The sequence below is a fragment of the Neodiprion pinetum genome, chromosome 2 (assembly GCF_021155775.2).
Source record: "Neodiprion pinetum isolate iyNeoPine1 chromosome 2, iyNeoPine1.2, whole genome shotgun sequence".
In the NCBI taxonomy this organism is placed as follows: Eukaryota; Metazoa; Arthropoda; class Insecta; order Hymenoptera; family Diprionidae; genus Neodiprion; species Neodiprion pinetum.
In genome coordinates, this window is record NC_060233.1 from 4,664,992 (window position 1) to 4,685,113 (window position 20,122).

General features: G+C 47.4%; 1 protein-coding gene and 1 long non-coding RNA gene across 2 annotated transcripts; both read right to left on the minus strand.

The window, feature by feature from the left end:
• Positions 1–366: 366 nt before the first annotated feature.
• LOC124211697 (heat shock 70 kDa protein cognate 4-like) lies at positions 367–3,714 on the minus strand. The gene is made up of 7 exons (XM_046611031.2): positions 3,513–3,714; positions 2,842–2,960; positions 2,295–2,624; positions 1,811–2,209; positions 1,358–1,729; positions 846–1,223; positions 367–768 (listed from the first exon to the last, which is right to left on the minus strand). The coding sequence occupies exons 1-7, from the start codon at positions 3,712–3,714 to the stop codon at positions 646–648; spliced, it is 1,923 nt and encodes a 640-aa protein (XP_046466987.1). The 3' UTR covers positions 367–645.
• Positions 3,715–3,912: 198 nt separating this feature from the next.
• Positions 3,913–5,652, minus strand: LOC124212344 (uncharacterized). The gene is made up of 3 exons (XR_006881607.2): positions 5,555–5,652; positions 4,189–4,369; positions 3,913–4,036 (listed from the first exon to the last, which is right to left on the minus strand). It is a non-coding gene; the product is annotated as an uncharacterized lncRNA (long non-coding RNA).
• Positions 5,653–20,122: the final 14,470 nt, after the last annotated feature.

Sequence of the window (20,122 nt, forward strand, 5' to 3'; positions counted from 1 at the left end):
TTGTGGGGACTTGTTATCGTGATTCTTAAGATGAATCATGCTCACTCTCTTCGCGTACCAATTGTCTTCTATGGAGCTCAAGATAAACCTCGAAATCTGAACGAGAAAAGCGAAATTTGTGTCAAAACTACTATTCACCGTCTGGACTCAAAGTTAAAGTACTTTTAACGAACTCTGCCGCTATCTGTGAGGTATCCAGAGAACAAATCAAATCAGTCGCCACATTTCAGCCGACAATTTAATCCGGAATGATCATCCCGAGTCCGGATATAACGTTTGATAAAATTGTAACAATCTAGCCTTAGATTAAATAATTACGTATTGTCGTTAATTGTTATTATAATTCGAAACAACCTGTTATAAAAAAGGACGATGATTGTCAGGAAACGACACCGCGTCCTACATTATCGACGATGGGTAAGAATACCGACCGTTGAAACATTACCAGCAGTCGATTTGACGGATGTTTTAAAAGCGAACTTCGAATCGCGGTATCGTTAATAGAATTCGTAAATAATGAACGACACATTGCATGCTGAAAATAAAAGTAATTGAATTGCTGAAAGGCACGTTGGTGGGTTGAACGTTGTTCCGCACTGCGGTAACCGCGGTGCTCTGCGTTACGGATCATAGCGAATGCCTCGGTTAGTCGACCTCCTCTATGGTGGGATTGTTGGGATCCCTACCACCTCCGGTTGCTGGTCCGGGGAATCCAGGAGGTGGGGCGCCACTAGCTTGGTAGAGCTTGGTGACGATGGGTCCGCAAACCTTGGTCATAAGGAAGAAGGAGATAGTTAGTGAGGAGGATGGGAAGTAGGCCGATGAAGTACTCGGCAAAGCCAGACCTTTTCAACCTCCTTGAGTTTCGCCTCGAATTCCTCCTTCTCGGCGGCCAAATTGGCGTCCATCCACTTGATGACCTCGGTGCATTTGTCGGATATCAGCTTTCTTTCGGGCTGGGATATTTTCTCTACGATCTTCTGGTCCTCGATGGTGCTCTTCATGTTGAAGCAGTAGGACTCGAGGTTGTTCTTCGCCGATATCCTGTCCTTCTGCTTGTCATCCTCGCTCCGATACCTCTCGGCTTCGTTAACCATGCGCTCGATATCCTCCTTGCTTAATCTACCCTTGTCGTTTGTGATTGTGATCTTGTTCTCCTTGTTGGTCGACTTCTCGACCGCGGACACGTTCAGGATACCGTTAGCGTCGATGTCGAACGTTACCTGCAGCAGCGGAATATAACGAGCCGAAGCATTAACTTTACACGATCAACAAAGTTCCTGAATAATTGATCCTGATGAAGTGACTCGCGGAATCCGAAGGTCTGCTCGTTGATGCAACATGTTAAGAATTTCACCTCGATCTGAGGGACGCCTCGGGGAGCCGGCGGAATCCCCGACAACTCAAACTTCCCGAGGAGGTTATTGTCCTTGGTCATCGCTCGCTCCCCTTCGTAAACTTGTATAAGGACGCTCGACTGGTTGTCCGAGTACGTGGTGAACGTTTGGGTTTGCTTAGTCGGGATCGTCGTGTTCCGCTTAATGAGGGCTGTCATCACGCCCCCGGCCGTTTCTATGCCCAAGGATAACGGGGCGACGTCCAGCAATAGGAGGTCCTGGACGGAGTCGGACTTGTCACCGTGTAATATGGCGGCCTGGACAGCAGCTCCGTAAGCGACGGCCTCGTCGGGATTGATCGATTTGTTCAGCTCCTTGCCGTTGAAGAAGTCCTGACGAAGTTTTGCCACGGCGTTAAAAACGATCAGTGATAAATGATCCTGCTAACAAGGAAGGTATCCCATGACACCTACCTGGAGAAGTTTTTGCACTCGCGGAATCCTTGTGGAACCGCCAACGAGTACGATGTCGTCGATGTTGGCCTTGTCCATCTTCGCGTCGCGCAGTGACTTCTCCACCGGTTCCAAGGTGCTCTTGAACAGGTCCTGACACAGCTCCTCGAACCGAGCTCGCGTTACGGAGGTGTAAAAGTCCACACCGTCGAAGAGCGAGTCGATCTCGAGGCTGGCTTGCGTCGATGACGACAAGGTCCTCTTGGCCCTTTCACATGCTGTCCTCAGCCGGCGCGTGGCTCGCTTGTTCGTCGAGAGGTCCTTTTTGTACTTTCGCTTGAACTCCTGGACGAAATGTGTCACCAATCGACTGTCGAAGTCCTCGCCACCCAGGTGAGTATCACCAGCGGTGGACTTGACCTGCGAGGAATATGCGGTTAATGGGTTAATCCAGTTATTCTGGTAATAGTTGAGCGGCCGACGGGCCTCGAAAGCAATTATCGACCTCGAATATCCCGTCCTCGATGGTCAGAATTGACACGTCGAACGTCCCGCCCCCCAGATCGAAAATCAGGACATTTCTCTCCCCGTGTCCTTTCTTGTCGAGCCCGTAAGCTATCGCCGCTGCGGTCGGTTCATTAATAATCCTGAGGACATTCAGCCCAGAAATGGCACCGGAATCCTTCGTCGCTTGACGTTGAGAATCGTTGAAGTAAGCGGGCACCGTGATCACCGCATTTGTAATTGTCTTGCCCAGGTAGGCCTCGGCGGTCTCCTTCATCTTCGTGAGAACCATCGAGGATATTTCTTCGGGGAAAAACGACTTGCTCTCACCCTGCAGGGGAACAAACCGGAATGTTATCTGATAATTTACCGTCGAAAATGCTTGTCAAAATCACGAGTCAACTAATGACTTGAAATTGAATCACGCGTCTGAGATACGTTCCATAATTCTGTCGTCTTTGTAGGTATACGAGCTCATAAATCATGCTTAACTCCTTGGATTAATATTGTTAAAATAGTAATTATACCGTCTCTGCACAATTTCTTACTTTGTAATTCACTTGTATCTTTGGCTTCGTGTTGTCGTTTATAACGTTAAACGGCCAGTGTTTCATATCGGCTTGAACCGAAGCATCGTCGAATCGTCGCCCGATTAATCGTTTCGCATCTAAAACCGATCGAATCGTTGTATTGATAGATAATCGTTTCGTAACGAGTTACAGATTGATTGAAAACTCGCGTTAATGAGTTTTGCTGAATTAAATCTTGGCCCACATTTTTTTTCTCTCACTTTATCTCGCCGATCTCAGGCCGCGATTACTTAACCATCGATCATCAGATTGCTCGGTAATTCAATTGCGTTTATCTCCAAAACACTAAGACCTTGTCAGCCATTATCTTTTGCGTATGTGTAACACAATTTGCTCAAGGAAAGGACTAAAACAGTTTGAAGATTAGAGAGATTACGTTTTCCTTGAGAATCACCGATGAAATAATCGTCCGGAGTCTGGCCGTGAAGTATAAACTGAGCCCGGAAACTCAAAGTGACTATAATATAAAATGAACAGTCGTAATAAAGGAAGGAAAGGATCACCCTCGGGGGTAGTTTTTGACGAGGAAAGATTTGATCGAGCGATTTGCACCCGCCGTTTTAAAATCAAGGATATTTCCAGTCAGCTTTCGAACCGAGTCGAACATCTGCGGGGTAGTTTTGTCTCACCGAAGATGGTGTTAGTCGGGTTCATGGCGACCTGGTTCTTCGCCGCATCCCCGATCAGCCGTTCAGTGTCCGTAAAAGCCACGTAGCTCGGGGTGGTGCGATTCCCCTGATCGTTCGCTATGATCTCGACTTTCCCGTGCTGGAATACTCCGACGCATGAATAGGTGGTCCCTAGGTCGATGCCGACGGCCGGGGCTGTCATGACGAGCGGAAGCGTCAAATTCCTCGTCGGCTGGAAGGAAAAAGGTCCCACAAGGATCGAGGTATCGGAAACTCGCCTTGTCAAAATCCCGGTGCCAATCGACACGCTTACTCGCGCTTATGTAACACTCACCCAGCGATTCCCGGATCAATTTATCCCGCGTTCCCTGAGTTAGATTCCAGGTAGTTTTACGGGACACTCACCACTTGTCCGTTTTAACTCGACGTAACGATCTCTGAGTCACAAGAGAAGAGACTGACCGTTGATCATCGTCGTCATGCTCGTTGTTGATTCGATCTTTCAGCTGTTCGGGCCAGGCCTACTGGAGCCAATTTGCGTGAAATTTTGACAGCGATTGAATCTGGTGCTACGTTATAATGCAAGGGAAACGTCGTCGTGTTTCCACGAAGCCATGAAGTTTATAGCCGGTCGCGGAAACCCGAACACGAGGTGGATATTAGGTGAAATAAAAACCTCGTTCTTCAAATTGCCGGTTCAAAGATCAACCGGAACACTCGCAGCTCATGTGCAACATGAAATGCTTGTCCGCAAGCTGGAAGCAAGTTTTCCGGAAGAGACCCTCGAAATCCTCTTACGTTTGTGTTTAAGTACCCTTCCGATCCTTGAGTGGAGACGCTAATTAAACCGCTGCAGACTGAAACAGGATCACAAACAGCAGGTCATTCACATCGAGATGGTGGTATTGCGGGATTTTATTCGTAACTAGTATCAACCCGATGGTGTAATAACATCTGGACGTTCAGGGCTCCGTTGAAGATCGTAAATTCAGACCGGTTTCCGCCCGAGGCTGCATTCACGCGATACCCACGTCCTGCGAATCTGCAATAGCGAGAGACATGTCCTTCCCGGAATCTCTTTGTTCCGTCACATTGTTCAGCCTTTGAGATGAGTAGAAAATTGGAGCTTAGGGTGAAGCCTCTGGACTTCGGTGAGGCAGCTAACAGTTCTGTTATACCGTTTGAGCCCGGAGCTTGAAACAAGCCAGAAACCTATACCCACTGCACAATAAAGCCGAGGCGAAATCCGGAGCAATAATTTATGAACACGAGGCCCGCTGTAAGCTCTTGGTTGCGATTCGGCACAGGAAGTGCGAAACGTTAGAGCTCGCGAGACGTTTTCGTAGTGGAGGCGAAGAGCCCGGCGTACCCGTTAGCTTTCGTCCGTTAGAAGAAAGCAGGGCTTGACGGAGGGTAGGAAGTCGTTTTCAATAACGGAAGCGTTAGTATACCGACTCGCGTACCGCCGTAGCCGTTTGAAAAATAAACAAGAGAATTCCCTCCTGCAGGAAGTCGAGCTGCGCTGTGTATTCGCGCGGCAGGGTAAACAGATAAATCGTCGCGGCTGTGACTGCTCGGAAGATGTAATCCCTGCAGGACTGCGGGAAGGAGGAGAAAGCCGGAACTTCTGCAGGGAAAGGGTGGAACAGGTCGCTCAGACTTGACCCCATAAATCTCACGATCTCGCGTATCCTTCGTGTACAATAATTTCGCCCAATGCACGAATCGTTCGAAAGGATGAAGGATCAGCGATGTCCTGCCGCGCTAATCGCGGGAGGCGAACAAATTTGCTTACGGATCCCGTCTCCCGGGTTCCTCTTCGCGTCGGGATGATCCTGCGGAAAATGTCCGAGCGAGATTTCCCCCGGCGTGATGAGGGAGCCAGGATCCTGATCGGGAACGCCGCATCGCCCTGCATCCGCATACCGATTTGCACATGCACTCGGTGGTTATTTGAGCTATTTCACACATGGCGGCCACCGATCGATATTTGCAGGCAATCCCATTGCTCCGGCATTCCGGGACTTTCGTATGCCTCTTACCTTCACGCTCGCTGCAATTCCTCCGACTCGACGTGTGCACTGTACACCGCATCCCCTTTTCGGCTGCATTGCGTACGATACAGATCGTTCCAAAAGTGTTTTACCACCAATCCTGAGACGTGACGGTAAATGAGAAGTATGAATTCGCTCTGAAACGAGGAGACGGTCATATTTTTACCATCGATGGCGTTTCACGGAATCAGGACGAACATACCGTTCGACGAGTTTCTGGATATCGTTCGATCGAAGTTCATAGAGACGGTAAGACTTGCTGCATCGACTGTATAGCGATGTAATGCGTCAATAAAAATGCGAATCAGTCGTTGGCGGAGGATATTTCAGCCATGATTTCCTGGCTAAAAAAACTGGTGCACATGTCGAGGGAAATTTTTACCACCCGGCACGTACTCCACTGGCTCTGCTCTCCTTCACCTGCCTTCGGAGGCTGCGGGACTGCGGAGTCAGATTGAATGCGCGCATCCGGGAAACGCTGAGAGAACCCAACAGCTACGGAATGGAACCTGCATCGGCAAGTGACGCTGCAGGATGTCGGGGCGAATTGCGGTTCCATGCCGTCAACGTACGCGGTACGCGGTGAAGTCAGCTACCTTGAAAATAAACATTCGAAATACACCGAATGGAGAAAAATTTTCACGGACCTTTCAGCAAACTACACACCTCGTATATTAAAGATTTTTGAACTGCGAAAAGGCATTTTTCCTGCTGCTCGTTTCGATATTTTATCCCGATCGCAAATAACCGTACTACAAAAAATTCTAACAACAGTCTTGCGGTGAAAATGTAGATGAAATTAAGTAGCGAATACCGAGCTCGATCGTTCGTACATTACGATGACGGAAATTTTTTCTTTTATACACAACTTCTCGACACTTATTGTCTGTCGAACCGGAAGTGCGCGGTTTCGCGCAATCGGTACGACGGGAAAAGAATTAATAGCTGAAACATCGAGCGGAGGAAAAACGGACGAGCGCAAAGAGCGAGAGGGAAAAGGACGCCGTCATTGTCGACCGGTATTATAACCGGAATAGGAAACCATGCGGCTGCAGTACGCCGAGCAACGGCTGGACGCTGTTATTTGCAATGCATATAAATGTATCGGAAACGGTCGCATAATTGCATGAATCAGAGTAATTATCGTTCCCAGTTTCCCTCTCCCGCGAGCTCGCTGTTCTGTCGCGTTCATACGCGCGTATCGCTGCTTATACCGCGGTAGGCAGGAATTTGCAGTTCGTGAATGTCGACGTTTTTGCGCGTACGACGGATGGCCTCTGATTCCGCTGTTTCTCTGATTAATTACCGGCTGTGATTGCGACACAATAATTATTTCAACATCGACTGGATTTTCCAAAGATAGATTATGTAAATTATCATGCAGCTGTAAACAAGTTCCCCGGTGAAAACCACTTCCTTGTCGATTTTTCCATCCTCAACGTCGTACAACGGACAAGAATAACTCTTGGTTCGTTAGTGCCAATGCTCGTAAACCACAGGTACGTATTATTTCCGCGGAGAAATATATAGTGTCGATCCTCAGATGTACGAGAATGTTTGAAGTCCGAGAAGAAACGATCCGAATATCGGTGCGTTCGCAATTCGATATTCGTGATTCGTGCCAATGATCGCTTCGGGTTAAAACCGATCGCTGGGCTGGATTCTCGTATCGTTTGCGGCATCAGTGACGATAAACGCGCTGGCTTTAATAACGTTTTGATTAAACAGGATCTTAAGGTAATCCACGGGCTTTCAGGACCGAAGCGCCTCTCGACTAGACTCGATGCCTGCAGCCTGGCGCTGCCTTGGAGCAAGAATCTCTACCCGTTTGATCAAGCTCCGGTAGAACTCGAGGCGATTGCATCGACTACTGCACCGATCGATCCCAATAGACGTAGACGCGTGCAAATATAATCTGAATAGGACGCCGAAGATGGGACAAGGCAGGTGCAGCTGCATCGGTGCAAACAGGGGCTCGACGAGTCTATTGATCCCGAATGCAGCTGTCTCGATGTTCCTGATTTTCAAGGATTCAACGACAAACGCAGTAATCGAGATAAGGAGCTTGCGAATTCCGGCTTTCGCGTCAAAGAGACGCAAGTTCAGTCACTCTCGCAGCGAAATATCAGTCATAATCGCGATTTTATAAAGCGAAAGAAAATATTTTCAGCGTCAAACAACCCAGCGGTGAATATAATTGTTCGTCGTCGTTGGCGCTGTTCAGATAGCGAGTGAGCGGCGATAAGCGGTGCCGATAAAAAAAAAAAAAAAACGTTTTATCAAGAAATTGCGTAACGCAGATAGCGGTTAGAAATGTGTTGAGAAAAAGGTGCGCAGCTTTAATTCTTTCTCTATCTATTTATTGTGGGTTCAGTGACGCCCGTCCGTATTTACAAATCGTAAACATTTATTACTTTTCCTCGCTGAAGCTGCACTTCGATAACGGAACATGTTTAGCTAATGTACGATGGAATGTCCGGCTCTCGTTTTCCCGAGACGCGATATCGCGTCGCAATCACTCCGCAACCGAGCACAATACCTGCGCATGTTTCAAGTCGAGAGAGCCGGCTGCACGGTGCGAAAAGAATCGTGCCAAATTCGCGCGTTACGTAGCCTCGCAGATATTCGCGCGCAGTATCCAGGACTTAATCATCAGTGACACACATGCCTAGAAAATACCGCATGTACGCGAGGAGTTGATGATTTAGTCGCGGAACGACGATTATACGTTCAAAGTATGAAAACTTCTTGAGCTCGAGTTCTCTGCAAGCATGATCTCCTTACGTGTCTGTTTATAAATAAGCGATGCAGAGATTATGAATATAAACTCAATTTACTGGATTCATGCACGATCTTTTCTCCGCAACAATCGAAGGTTGAAGGCAACGGTATGTCGATCCAACATCGCGTTACCTCGTTCGATGACGAATACTTTGGAACGGTGCTTGTGTGTTTGCGGATGTGTATAAGCCTAGAGAAGATAAAAACGCAGAGATAACGATACCGCGCGCGATCGGTGCTCGGTAAATGAAAATTTTCTCCTTTTATTTCTATTTCTATACACCGAGCAACCTCGGCGGCTATTTTATTCCTAACTTTTCATTTTCACATCCGCCCGCAGTTTTTGTTTCACGGCTTTGATTCCCCGGGATTGCATCGTTCGGTGCATTAACGCGCCATGAAGGGTCGTCGATGCGATCATACAGGCGGTGGCATGGTGCGGTAGGATATTGATTTGCAATCGAACGCATATTTCGCAACGAACCAAGCCGAGCCGGCAATGATTCACCCTTGCTTCGGTGTGCGTTAGAGTTCCCGATACCAACACTCGCGAATCACGAGTCAAGTGGACGCGGGTATAAACTACTGGCCATAGATCTGCACGGACTGTCACTCCAACGTGCCGTCACAACGTGCCGCACAGCGGTGTGTAAGAAGGTTCGGTAAGCGGTGTAGGTCGGTGCCTGAGCTTTGTTACCACGGTATTGGCATGGGGTACAATTGCACGGACGGTGAAACACAAGCACAGATGCATAATGTAGGTTGGTACGCATATCACCAGCGGGCTCTTGGGTACAACTTGCACGTACGATGATACCCGGTACGAACACCTTGACGTCACGTCGTCACTATTGCGTCGCCTTGTATATAAATCGACGGAACAACCTGCGCCTCGCAATTACACCGTCCGAATGGCACATCGCTCGATTCTATGGGCTTTATGGACACACCTGTGGTCCGGTTACAGGCGCGGCTTATTCACTCGGTAGATACGCAAGGTGCGTAGTGTGTTTCGATGAAATCGGTGTCACTCACAGGTGGTCCCTTCCTCCGTTGTACGTTTTCCGAAGTCAATGGACTGGGATTGCAAGCACCGAGAGTAAGGAGAGGGAGTAGTTAACTTGAGTCACTTCAGCGTCGACTTTCAACCGGTCGTGAAAGACGCGAACGATCACGACTGTTGTGATATCGTTATTTTTTCATATTCAAAAACCTGTATTCTCGGAGTCTTTCTTCTCATTATTCGCTGACGTTCGTTAGCAATTTCGGTATCTGCAGTCAGAAGCGACAGCCGACGTGCTGGACACAATGCTGGATGTATATAACGAGAGAATGCCAGCACAACGCATAATGCATCGGCATCAGAAGCAGGCTTATGTAATCACGGAGAACCTTTTACGGACCAAGTGAGCACGTCTGAGTTATACACCGCATTTATCTCGTACGTGCTGCAATATTCACATACCTGCAAACGAACGGTGTATAAATAAACTCTTCGACAAACTGCCGCAAGGTCCTTCGTCGGTTACTGTCAACGTGCCAAAGACGGCGATGAGTAGTCGCCGTTGCACACAGGTCGAACGGTACTGACCGCGGAAAGTCGTGCCTTATCTCTCCGATTTTTACAACCCAAATCCATCACCACGGATCGAGGGGAAACGGATCGAACGACTGTCGTGGTGCTCAAAGTCGTGCAGGTTTTGGAAACGAGTCGCATTGAGTCACGTGACGAGAGGCGACGATCGCGCTAATTCCCAGCTCCATCGGGATGTGACCAATATTGACAAATTCACTTGCCTTACTTATTATACCGATCCGTAACTCTCTCTCTCTCTCTCTCTCCTCTCTCTCTCGAGTTGCGCAACGAGACTGGTCAAATAATAAGACGGCGATCTCTCGAGGCTGCATCGCGGTGGGTACGAGATCAATACGGGAATATACTCGGGATGGTACCGTCATGGCCCGCCAATATTAGCGATCTCCGAAATATTCGTGTAAATATTTGCGTACCGCGCAGGTTAGCCTCGCTCGCCTCAAGGATATCGTGCGTGTCCAACGTGATCAGTTTCCACGTTACTCCGTAGGTATCGAAAGCTCTCGCCTCTAACCCCGAGGCTTCACCCTAATTGATTCCTGTTAGCAATGTCACTGCGGCAGCCAAATATCGTACGTGTGTTTATGTGCCGTACACAAAATCATCGAACCGACCGACGATATCGGTATCTTCCTAATTTCGTGAACGTATATTACACATCGTACAGGCCAACCCGCGATTTTTTATACCTCGACGCATCTGACCCGCGAATTTTTCTTTATTCTTTAAAAAAATTTCAAACAAGAAAACCTGGAGGCTACTCAAAATTCGGATACGTAAGGAAGGGCATGAAATGCTGGTAGCTTAAAATTTAGATAGCCAGGATAAGGATGGTCAGGAGAAGTTTGAAGTGGATAGTTTTATTCATCTGGTTCTCTAGGAAACATTACAATGTCCGTTGAATACTAAAAACAATTGGATTAATCTCAGAGTAGATTTTTTTTCTCTTTTTTCGTTGACACCTGTTGCGACTTGAAACGGCGACAAATAACTTGTTTTTCTTTTTTTTATTCCCTCCTCGTTTCGTTCTCCAGACGATCTAACCCGCAGAGAATATTTCCACGCATCGCGTGCACAGTTGCGTTATTTACGACCGTAGGAAAGTTCTCGATTATCCTGTGCGCGCTGAATGAGCGTACAAACACACACAGCACACACGGTACGGGATTGAAATTAACGATCTCTTCGCTGCAGGTACGTTTATTATTTGATCCAGGTCCGAGGTTTGCATGAGGTAGGTACGTATTACTCACTCGCAGCAGCAGCAGCCTCGGTCCTGATAAATTTTCCACGATATCCTACAGTGATTCGATGGGCATTAACTGCAGCACGCGATTATGGTTGTTCTACGGCTGTGGTAAATCGTCCCGATTCAAGGAAACCGCGCGACCGATGCGTGCGTCAATTTTCACAATATATCGGAATATCGATACATCGATAAACGTTTCGGAATACAAGGTCCGGCTGTCCTGCAGGAACCGAAGGGAGGAAGGAGAAATCGAATTAGAAGCCTAGTTACACGCCTCGTCGAGCCCGCTTACCAGAGATTGATAAATCGCTATTAAGTATATTTCCGCAAACCCTCGTTTGACCACTTATTCATAGAGATCCCTGACACACGTAGTACGAAGCAGCAAAAATGTTTCTTTTCTTTAACCCCCTTACACTTTTTTACACTTTTATATCGCACTTTCGCCATTGGCCTTAACGCCGCATCGCGTACCACGCAGCCATCGCAAACACGGTTTCCGGTCGAGGGATTGTCTGGTTCTTTTTTTCTTGGAACAATCCGCCGTTTCAGTACCGCAACCGCAGTAAAAATCCACGACCGAGAATCGCCGTGTAGTGGTAAAAAATGAACTCTGTTACTGGAGGAAAAAATCGCGTTATCGAAATCGATGATGATTAAGGTAAGCGTACCGGTTATTCGCACGTTCAGACCCAATTTTTGACCTTAATTACGAATTTCTCGATAACTAAAACCAATTGCTGGACGGTTAGACACTACGAATTTATTTCTTGGTCATCTCAGAACTAAGGATCGAACAGATACCTACTCAATAACTGGAAAAACTTTTAAATCCAACGGATAGAATGAATAATGATTGCATTCACTGCGTGCAGAGAATCTGCGCAAAGTACGATGTCAACCGTACCATTGTCCGGCAGTGTGGGGATTGCATAACAAAGAACGAAGGTTTTCTCACAGCTAATTATCCGCACTAGCCGCAAGGACGTGTATCTATATCTGAGCTACAGCGAAATTTCAACACGGATCGTAGTCAGTCGGTTGTTGCAAAGCAGGAACTTTTTCTGGGTCGATAAACGGAACGTTTGGTCAGAAGCAGTGGCAGGACGACTGGACAGGATGTGTCCGAGACCGCAAGCCAAGCAACGCGCTCCATTACAAGAGATTTCTCGTTCTGATCCAGGGTCAGTTTCTCGGTAGCTTCGACCGTTCGCGAAGCTGAGCTTGCAACGACGAGAGTCGGTCATTCTACGAAACGAAGACGTAACGTTACAGCAAACAACGCGACGCGACAATCAACCCCGCATTTGTCGCTTGCTCATTCCGAGCTTCGTCGGACAGCTTGCACAATGGTCGGATTTCCTCTTCCTTCGATGTTACATTAACGAGAGTGGTTACAGCTGCCGCAACTCGATTGCCTGTAAAGGCTGCGGGTTTTTCCCTGTTTTACACACACACACACACACACACACTCTCTCTCTCTTTTATTACACAGCCACCAACTACAGCAAAAATTCCATCTTGTCACGCTGCAGCTCAACGTCAATCTCTGCGTGCCGACATTTTTTGTCCAACCTTTATCAATTCCATTCTATCGTGTGTTTAAATTTTTTACCAAGGGGAAGCTTGCTCGATTCGTTATTGCAGAATCACCCTCGTCGAGCGGCGACGTTTACCCGCGGGTTCACGTATCGCTCGGGAAGCCAATTTACAAATAGGATACCACCGTTCGGGATGTTTTTCAGTCGAGTCAAATTGAACCGGTCTGAATTCCGTCTACTGGATCCTCCGTTTTTACACCGGGCTTATTTTTCCCTGCGATCCTCTATTTTTACATACCTACCGTTCTCTTCATGCACCCCCGATCCTTTCGTTATCCCGCTTCTTTCACTCTCTTTCAGCATTTTTCTTACGCCGTGCGTTCTGTGTATTTTCTCTACTTTGTACGTACACATTTATCTATATACACATATGCATATATACAACGGCAAATTTCTATAACGATTGCACGTATGAGCCGAAGGTCTGCCTCCCAGCTTCGTCCGTATCGTCGGCCTGTTTCAATCAACTATATATATATATACATATATCATACCTTACATACGATTTATATACAGAAAATATTCTCGTACCGCCGCTTTCGCGTTACGGGATAAATATGGGTTGTCTCAGGGGGATGGGAAATTCTTCGTGCACCGGGGAATTGGATTTCGAACGATTGGTGGAGAGAAATACATGAATGGAAAAAAAATTGAATACCGCAACAACGTAAAAAAAAAAAAAAAGAATCAAATGAAGAAATTGGCCAGCTGCATCTAAATCCCTGGGATTTTTTTTTAATTTTCTTTTTTTTTTTTTTTTTCTTTTTCTACATCATTATTTTCTCCTATCCTATACATTATGCAAAGATGAAAAAACTGCTCCACCCAGTTCGTTCGGTGAAATTATTTTTCTCCTTACATTCCCACCGAAGAAGAAAATCTTGGCAAAAACTCACCCGGCTTCGGATTACAAGGTATACGATTAATTCCACCAACGGACGAACGCACGGAGCTCTCGAAATTCGCTTCACGCAGTGGAAACGCGATGTAACTTTTCGAACACAAAAGAATTTTGGCTAATCATTTCACGGACGACGAACGGTGATCGGAGCGTTGTTGCGAAATTACTCGCATTTTCGTCGAATTGACCTGTCCAATAATATGATTAATCGCCCGGCAAAACGTTACTAATCACCAAATATGATCACGAGGCTCGGTTTCCCGCGTCTGCAAATTCACCGTATCTGCACAATCTAATCAAACGTATAATGATCCAGCATATTTTAACCTCGAATTACCAAGCCCTTGATTACTTCTTTAGTTTTCACTGTCAGAAATTAGGATTCGTTTTCGCAATTCTCTTGCGTGCGAGTTACTTGCGGATATTCTCGAGAATCGCAAAGATTGCCGCGGAAATGTACCACCGGCAGATTAGACGACCCTCGGTACGTGGTGCATGCATTATCTGGTGCACAGGTGCGCGACTCAATGGACTTGTGGCCGCGTATCGGTGTTTGCGCATTAGCATTCGATAGAGGAATAACTGCAGGCAGGTCCGTGCAGCAGAACCGTTATCGTGCGAGTAGCTGGCACGTCGCAGTCTCTCTATAATTTATTGTCACAGAGCTGAACAATTCCGCCGACTCTAAGGACGCTGCGAGACTTCCGGCCTTGACTGTAATGTAATCGTAACGTACGGGAAGATCCCCAAGTTCGACCCTACGTTCGATTGAAAATAATAAATAAGGAGAAGGAAAATATGCATATTTTAACGACTCGTGGAACGATTTTCATACGCAAGAACGAAAAGCGGAGAGGATAAGTAATTCTTTTGTAAAACAGAATTGAAACCGAGGTTTGCTTCGCTCGGCAATCGTTTCACCGCCTCTTACACCGCCTACCTAATTCTCGTTATACCTCGAGTGCTGATTCACATGGTAATGCCGTATGTAAATTTATCCGCATATCGCGTTTCGTAACGCATTCTTCAATACGACCGGGACGATTCGCCGGTAGCGTGAAAAACCGAGAGGTGTTCGAACCACCGGTGAAGAAATGCACCTCGATTTCACGTATTATTATTTCTGCCGTCTCCCGGGAAGCTTGGACTCTTTTTTATTATCGGTAGAGATGAGAAAAGATCGATATATAATATATAATTATCGATGCAGGGCACAGCGTTCGGCTGGCAAAATTCTAGTTGGGTGTAAAGAAGTTTCTTCACCGCGTTCTTCTAATCCGGGGGGCTCTGCTGTGTAAATGGAATAAAAGTGGCTCTCGGCTTTCGGCTCGAAGTTTTTGACGAAATAATCGAGCTCTTAGATAAGCTAGACGTGTCTTATCAACGACGTTCTCGCCGCCACTCCTGCTGATTAACTTGTCACGACTTGATCCCAGCAGAGCTGCGCTCGAGAGCCGAAAGAATTCGCAAGAGTTTCAAGTTGGTATGTAGCGTATATGGCGTACGGAGAAATCGGAAAGAAGCATAACTCGCCACACTTTTCCACACCCCGTGTATGTATGTACGTGTGTTCCTGAAGAAAAAGAATAAGAAGAATAAGAAAGCGAAGAAAAGGAAGAAGAAAAATTCGCCGATATCCAGCGGCGGGGCCGGGAAGGACGCACAAGGAATCGTAAAATAACGCAGTCCCGACACCCCCGTGGATAGCCGGCAGTGCCTTCGGGATATTTCCGGGATCAGGACTTCGCCTGATACATTTTGAGCAGCCAGCTTTCCCCCGTGCTTTTACGAGGTCCACGCCACTGGGCGGAGCGCGAACCGTCATCGTGAACAGCATACCGATATCTCGAGAGGAGAGAGGAGGCTTGCCGTAGAGAACGCTCGCCTAATTACCACGGTAATTAAAGGAAACACGCAGACGTATTCACTAAACGGTACAAACGGTTGCCGCACGAAATCCAAACGTCGTACGACGCTTTTACAGTCGAGCCTCCGGTACCGTAAGGAGTCACTCGAAATCACGGCTCCTACGAATCTTAAACTCGAGGATGGTCCGTCTTCGCCTGGTATCGACTCCGTCATTCGCTTATGGATATGCAATTCACGAGTCGATCGTGCCTGCATGTAGACACCCACACTTGCGATCGCGGGTACAATAGACACCGGCGCATAATAGCGACCAGATTCTTTATAACGGAAACATCTTTTTCTCATGCTAACTAGCAATTAAACCGACATTCCCAAACCGTTGCGTCACGCGTTTAACGTATACGCGATATCCACACCGTCGCTATCGAACGCATGCGCATATAAGCCTCGGATGCCTTACGGGATCTATCGACATTCCTCGTTTCCAACGATCCCTGCGGCGTGTATTACGGGAAAAAGATTTACGGAGTCACGGCAAATTGCTTTTCCATCCGCAGCTGATTCCATAATTCTACTGTATCGACCTGGAAATCTACAGAATTGTACAAAGCGTTCTCTGTTCGGGAGTTGAGCGTTTTGCCGTTGTTATTTATCAGGATATCGGAGGATGGTGCGATTTTTCTCACTCCGTAGATCGACGCATCGCTGCGGCGACACGCTGAGCCAATTCCTTCGATAAGTCACGCCGCTGCTTTCTGCAGACAGCGGAGAGTTGTCGCCGAAGGAGAAAAGAACGCGAAGGTGCCGAGCAGAGTGATATCTGATACGGTTCGCCAAGGAATGATAGCTGCCGGACGCGTGACGGTTGGACTTGGACGTCGAGTTTATTTTTCCCCTCCCCTCTTGACGTTTTTTCAGTCCGATACCTAGAACAATGCCGCTATTTTTCCCGCACATAGTCGATGTGTATCGGGGCTGCACGCTCCGTTGGAGCTTTGACTTTGGCTTCGAGAGGCCAGCGAGAGCGGCGGTTGCAAAACGAGAAAATTGTGCATTATCGGCCCGAGACGTTAACGCGATTTGCCAGCTTCGCTCGCTCGAAAGCTCGCGAAGAACTCGGGGCAGGCTCAAATCTGGGTTAAGTTAACGTGCGGTCAAATTTTCCGAGCCGCTTGGCCAAGACAGTCGCCACATTGTCTCCGCTCTCCTGCCAGATCCGAGACTCTTGGAGTATGGCATACGTGTACGTTTATTAGCGACCCATACAATCGCACAGTCCAAGGTTGTCAGTGGCCAAAACCCCCGAGCCACGTCCGCTCTTTCTATATATCTATATACGTACACATATGCACGAAGAAAACAGAAAACGTGGGGAAAAATCCTGGAGGTACGTTTTTTCCCATAGATTCTCGAGATCGTCGACGCGACGTCGTGATTTGGTCTTTTTCTCACGATCAATGGAGGCTATAGAGTTTCGAAGCCGCGTCATTCCGTTCCTGATTATCCCGCGGGAGAGGAGAAGCGTGGAAGATTTTCCGGAACCGGATACTTGCCTAGTCTGCATATCAATCACACTGCAGCAGACGATTTCCTATGCAAGCGAAGGAGATTCGTCACGACAACATTTCCACCCCCTGATCCACACGGTCATTCGCGCCCGCCGGTATTTGCTAATAAACACAGACGCGACGCCGAGAAGAAATTGAATCAAGCTCACGTTAGGGTGGTTCATTTTTGAACTTTTTTTTTTAAACGTGCTACTCGAAAAATTTGTCACAAATACTGGAAAACAAAAATTGACGTATAACCCGGAGGAGGTAGGAATATGTTTAGAGGTCGCTGTCAACAAATTTTTCGAGTGGAATCTTTTGAAAAAAAAAAAACGTTAAAAAATGAACCACTCTGGTACACATGTTATTACAGCAGAGGACAGGCAACAGTCCGCAATGAATCATCCGTTCCCATATCTCTCTAGATATAAAGATTATCGCAAGAAGAACGCATAATAATAACAGCGTTATCTCGTAATATCCGTATGCTGTTATTATTATCGGTGTTCCTCATCCTCGGGCGTCGTCTGGATTTCGTCGTCAAATATCGTTGAGCTTGGCGTACTTCGACCTCGCTTCCGAATCGCGTCTGCGACTCATTCCCATCGCAAACTGTCCGGTCTCCAACATACTTTGATCATCGTAGACCCTTGACTCCTGGAGCATGAGCATGACCCCCTCGAGCCGAGGGTCACGAGCCGTGGGTCGAAGGCCGGTAATTCCCAGTGGATTAATCCTCTCATTTATCCGCAGAGATTCATTCCTGCATCGTTATACGAGCACATTATATATTCCTCCCGCATTCACCCACTCACTTGAAATCATTCCGAGGATCCTGCGAGAGCCTCGGCTTGGAGCTTTTGCCAAAGCGAATCGAATGATTTCCAACTCGCGCACAAAGAGCCTGAGAGTGCAACATTGCCGGGGGTATACGATAAAGAATCTGCATGAATCGCGTGAGAAATCGTCCATCCGAGCTTTTGTTACATGCGGAATCGCGTAACGCGTGACGCGGCACGATGACATTGAAGAGCTGCCGCACATCGGTTCGATCATTCCCCGTCCCATTGTTCCGGACTCGCTTCTGCGTCGTTGGAAAATAATCGGCAGTCATTCTTGGCTTGCACTCTCTGTTTTAGCGAGCGACTAACTGCGGCAGGGTCGTCGAACCGCATCCGGACAAACGTCACGGATTTCGCGGTGCACCCCAGCGTCCGACGAATGTAAGTGCGAAGGAAAGGCGCAGCGTGGAAGTGGGCGCCGCTTGGGGGATATTCGATATTGAAGGTAAACCCATACCGGACTTCCGCTCGTTAAAACGTCCGGTTTTCGCTGGGAGGCGGAGAAATGCCACAAGTGCGTAGAAGCGAGCACTCGGAGACATTTCAGCGCGTCCTTCGGTCCACCTTATCTCTCGCCGAGACAACGGACCAGATAAGCCAGATATCTTCCTCTTGTTCCCGCGGTGCACACCTCCTCCCCGCTTATCTTTAACGCTGTTAGAAACGCCGGTCACGTGCGCAGTTCTTGGTAAGGGCGATTCCAACTTAGAGGAAAAACCGTTATCAATAGGAAATGGAAAATTGCGGGCAGAGCCGTGACGCCTCAACTAAATCTTATCTCAACCACCTTCGGAGAAGCTCGAAGAGCCTCCGACCTGAGTCAGAAGAAGCTACGTGAATTTGGCGAAGCCTCTCCGATGCGTCATCGTTTCTTTTTTTTTTTTTTCACCCTAACGGTCGAATTAACGAACGGCGCTGCAGCCTCTCGTCTAATTGGAAATGCTGGAAATCGAGCCTCCGGATGGCCTAGGTGAGGATCCGTTCCTTCGCCCGCCTGTCGAGAGGCACGAGCCATTAGCCGTCGCGTTCTGGCTTCTGGTGCACGCCGGGAACTCGAGGGTTGCGAATCTGGAACAGGGATGCTGGGGCGGACAGAGATGAGGTACGGCAGAGTGGCTACGCCCAGCTCTTGCACTCTCGCGCGGACGATCTTTTAATACAAATTAATGCTTTTAGCGAAATTAACCAAGAGGCCCTGGTAACTCCTCGCGAGGATCGATATTCGCCGATTACCGAGCGGCGTCGTTTGAATTTCGAACGGCCTGCAGGGGTGAAAACGTCTGCATTAGGGTGCTTCATTTTTTAACGTTCTTTTCTTTTATTTTATTTTTTTAACGCACCAAACTCCTCTTCCTCCTTCGAATCTACCTATCGCAGTGCTTAACGAAGTGGCACGATTCCACTTGGTGTTCGTCGGACGTATTTTAAACCGTTGCGAGCCACAGACGCTTTTATTCAACGCACGATCGTTCGCAAATCAGACCGAGTCGAGGCTCGCGTACATCCTAAGTCGAAGGTCGTTGATCCATGGTGGAAGTGTACTCCTTGTTTCCACGAATCGCTAAATTTTTCTCCACTTTCTTTACTCTTATCCAAGGGACGGATCCGGGGAACGGTATTAACGACGTGACGCGAACATTAACGAAATGAAAAATCGAAAAGCAATTACCTCCGTCGATAATTTATTCACGATATACTTGTAAAGGCGTGATCGTAATCAACTCGCGGTGATTGAAACGGTTCGAGGTTAAGTCAGTAAGGTAAGCGTATCATTTATCGACCCTGTCCCAATTGTCGACCTTTCTTGGTTGCATCTGTTTGATCCTGAGTTCCAAAATTACCAAAAAATCAATTTTCAGTGTCGAATCCTCTAGCAATTGGTTTAAGTCTTCTAGTAATTCACAATTTGTACCGTCAACCTATATTTTTGGAATATAAAAGGGTCAATAATTTGATCTAAACGTCTCGACAACCGGTACACTTATGTTTTGATACTCTTTACGTTCCTTACGGCGGAGCCAAAGGGCCGTAGATCTATACGATGGTTCATCACATTCGTAGATATAGATTACACTCGGAGTGGCGCCCTTTCTCTGCAAGATAGTAACAATAATCCCGAGTCGCAGGCAACGTGTGGTATACATGCATAGTATAGTTATAAATTTAATA

Coding starts and splice junctions, on each gene's coding strand:
- LOC124211697 (XM_046611031.2), bottom strand. CDS start 3,714: ATGACAGCCCCGGCCGTCGGCATCGACCTAGGGACCACCTATTCATGC. Junction 2,625..2,841: donor AGATACAAGTGAATTACAAA/GTAAGAAATTGT, acceptor GTTCCCCTGCAG/GGTGAGAGCAAGTCGTTTTT. Junction 1,730..1,810: donor GAGTGCAAAAACTTCTCCAG/GTAGGTGTCATG, acceptor AAACTTCGTCAG/GACTTCTTCAACGGCAAGGA.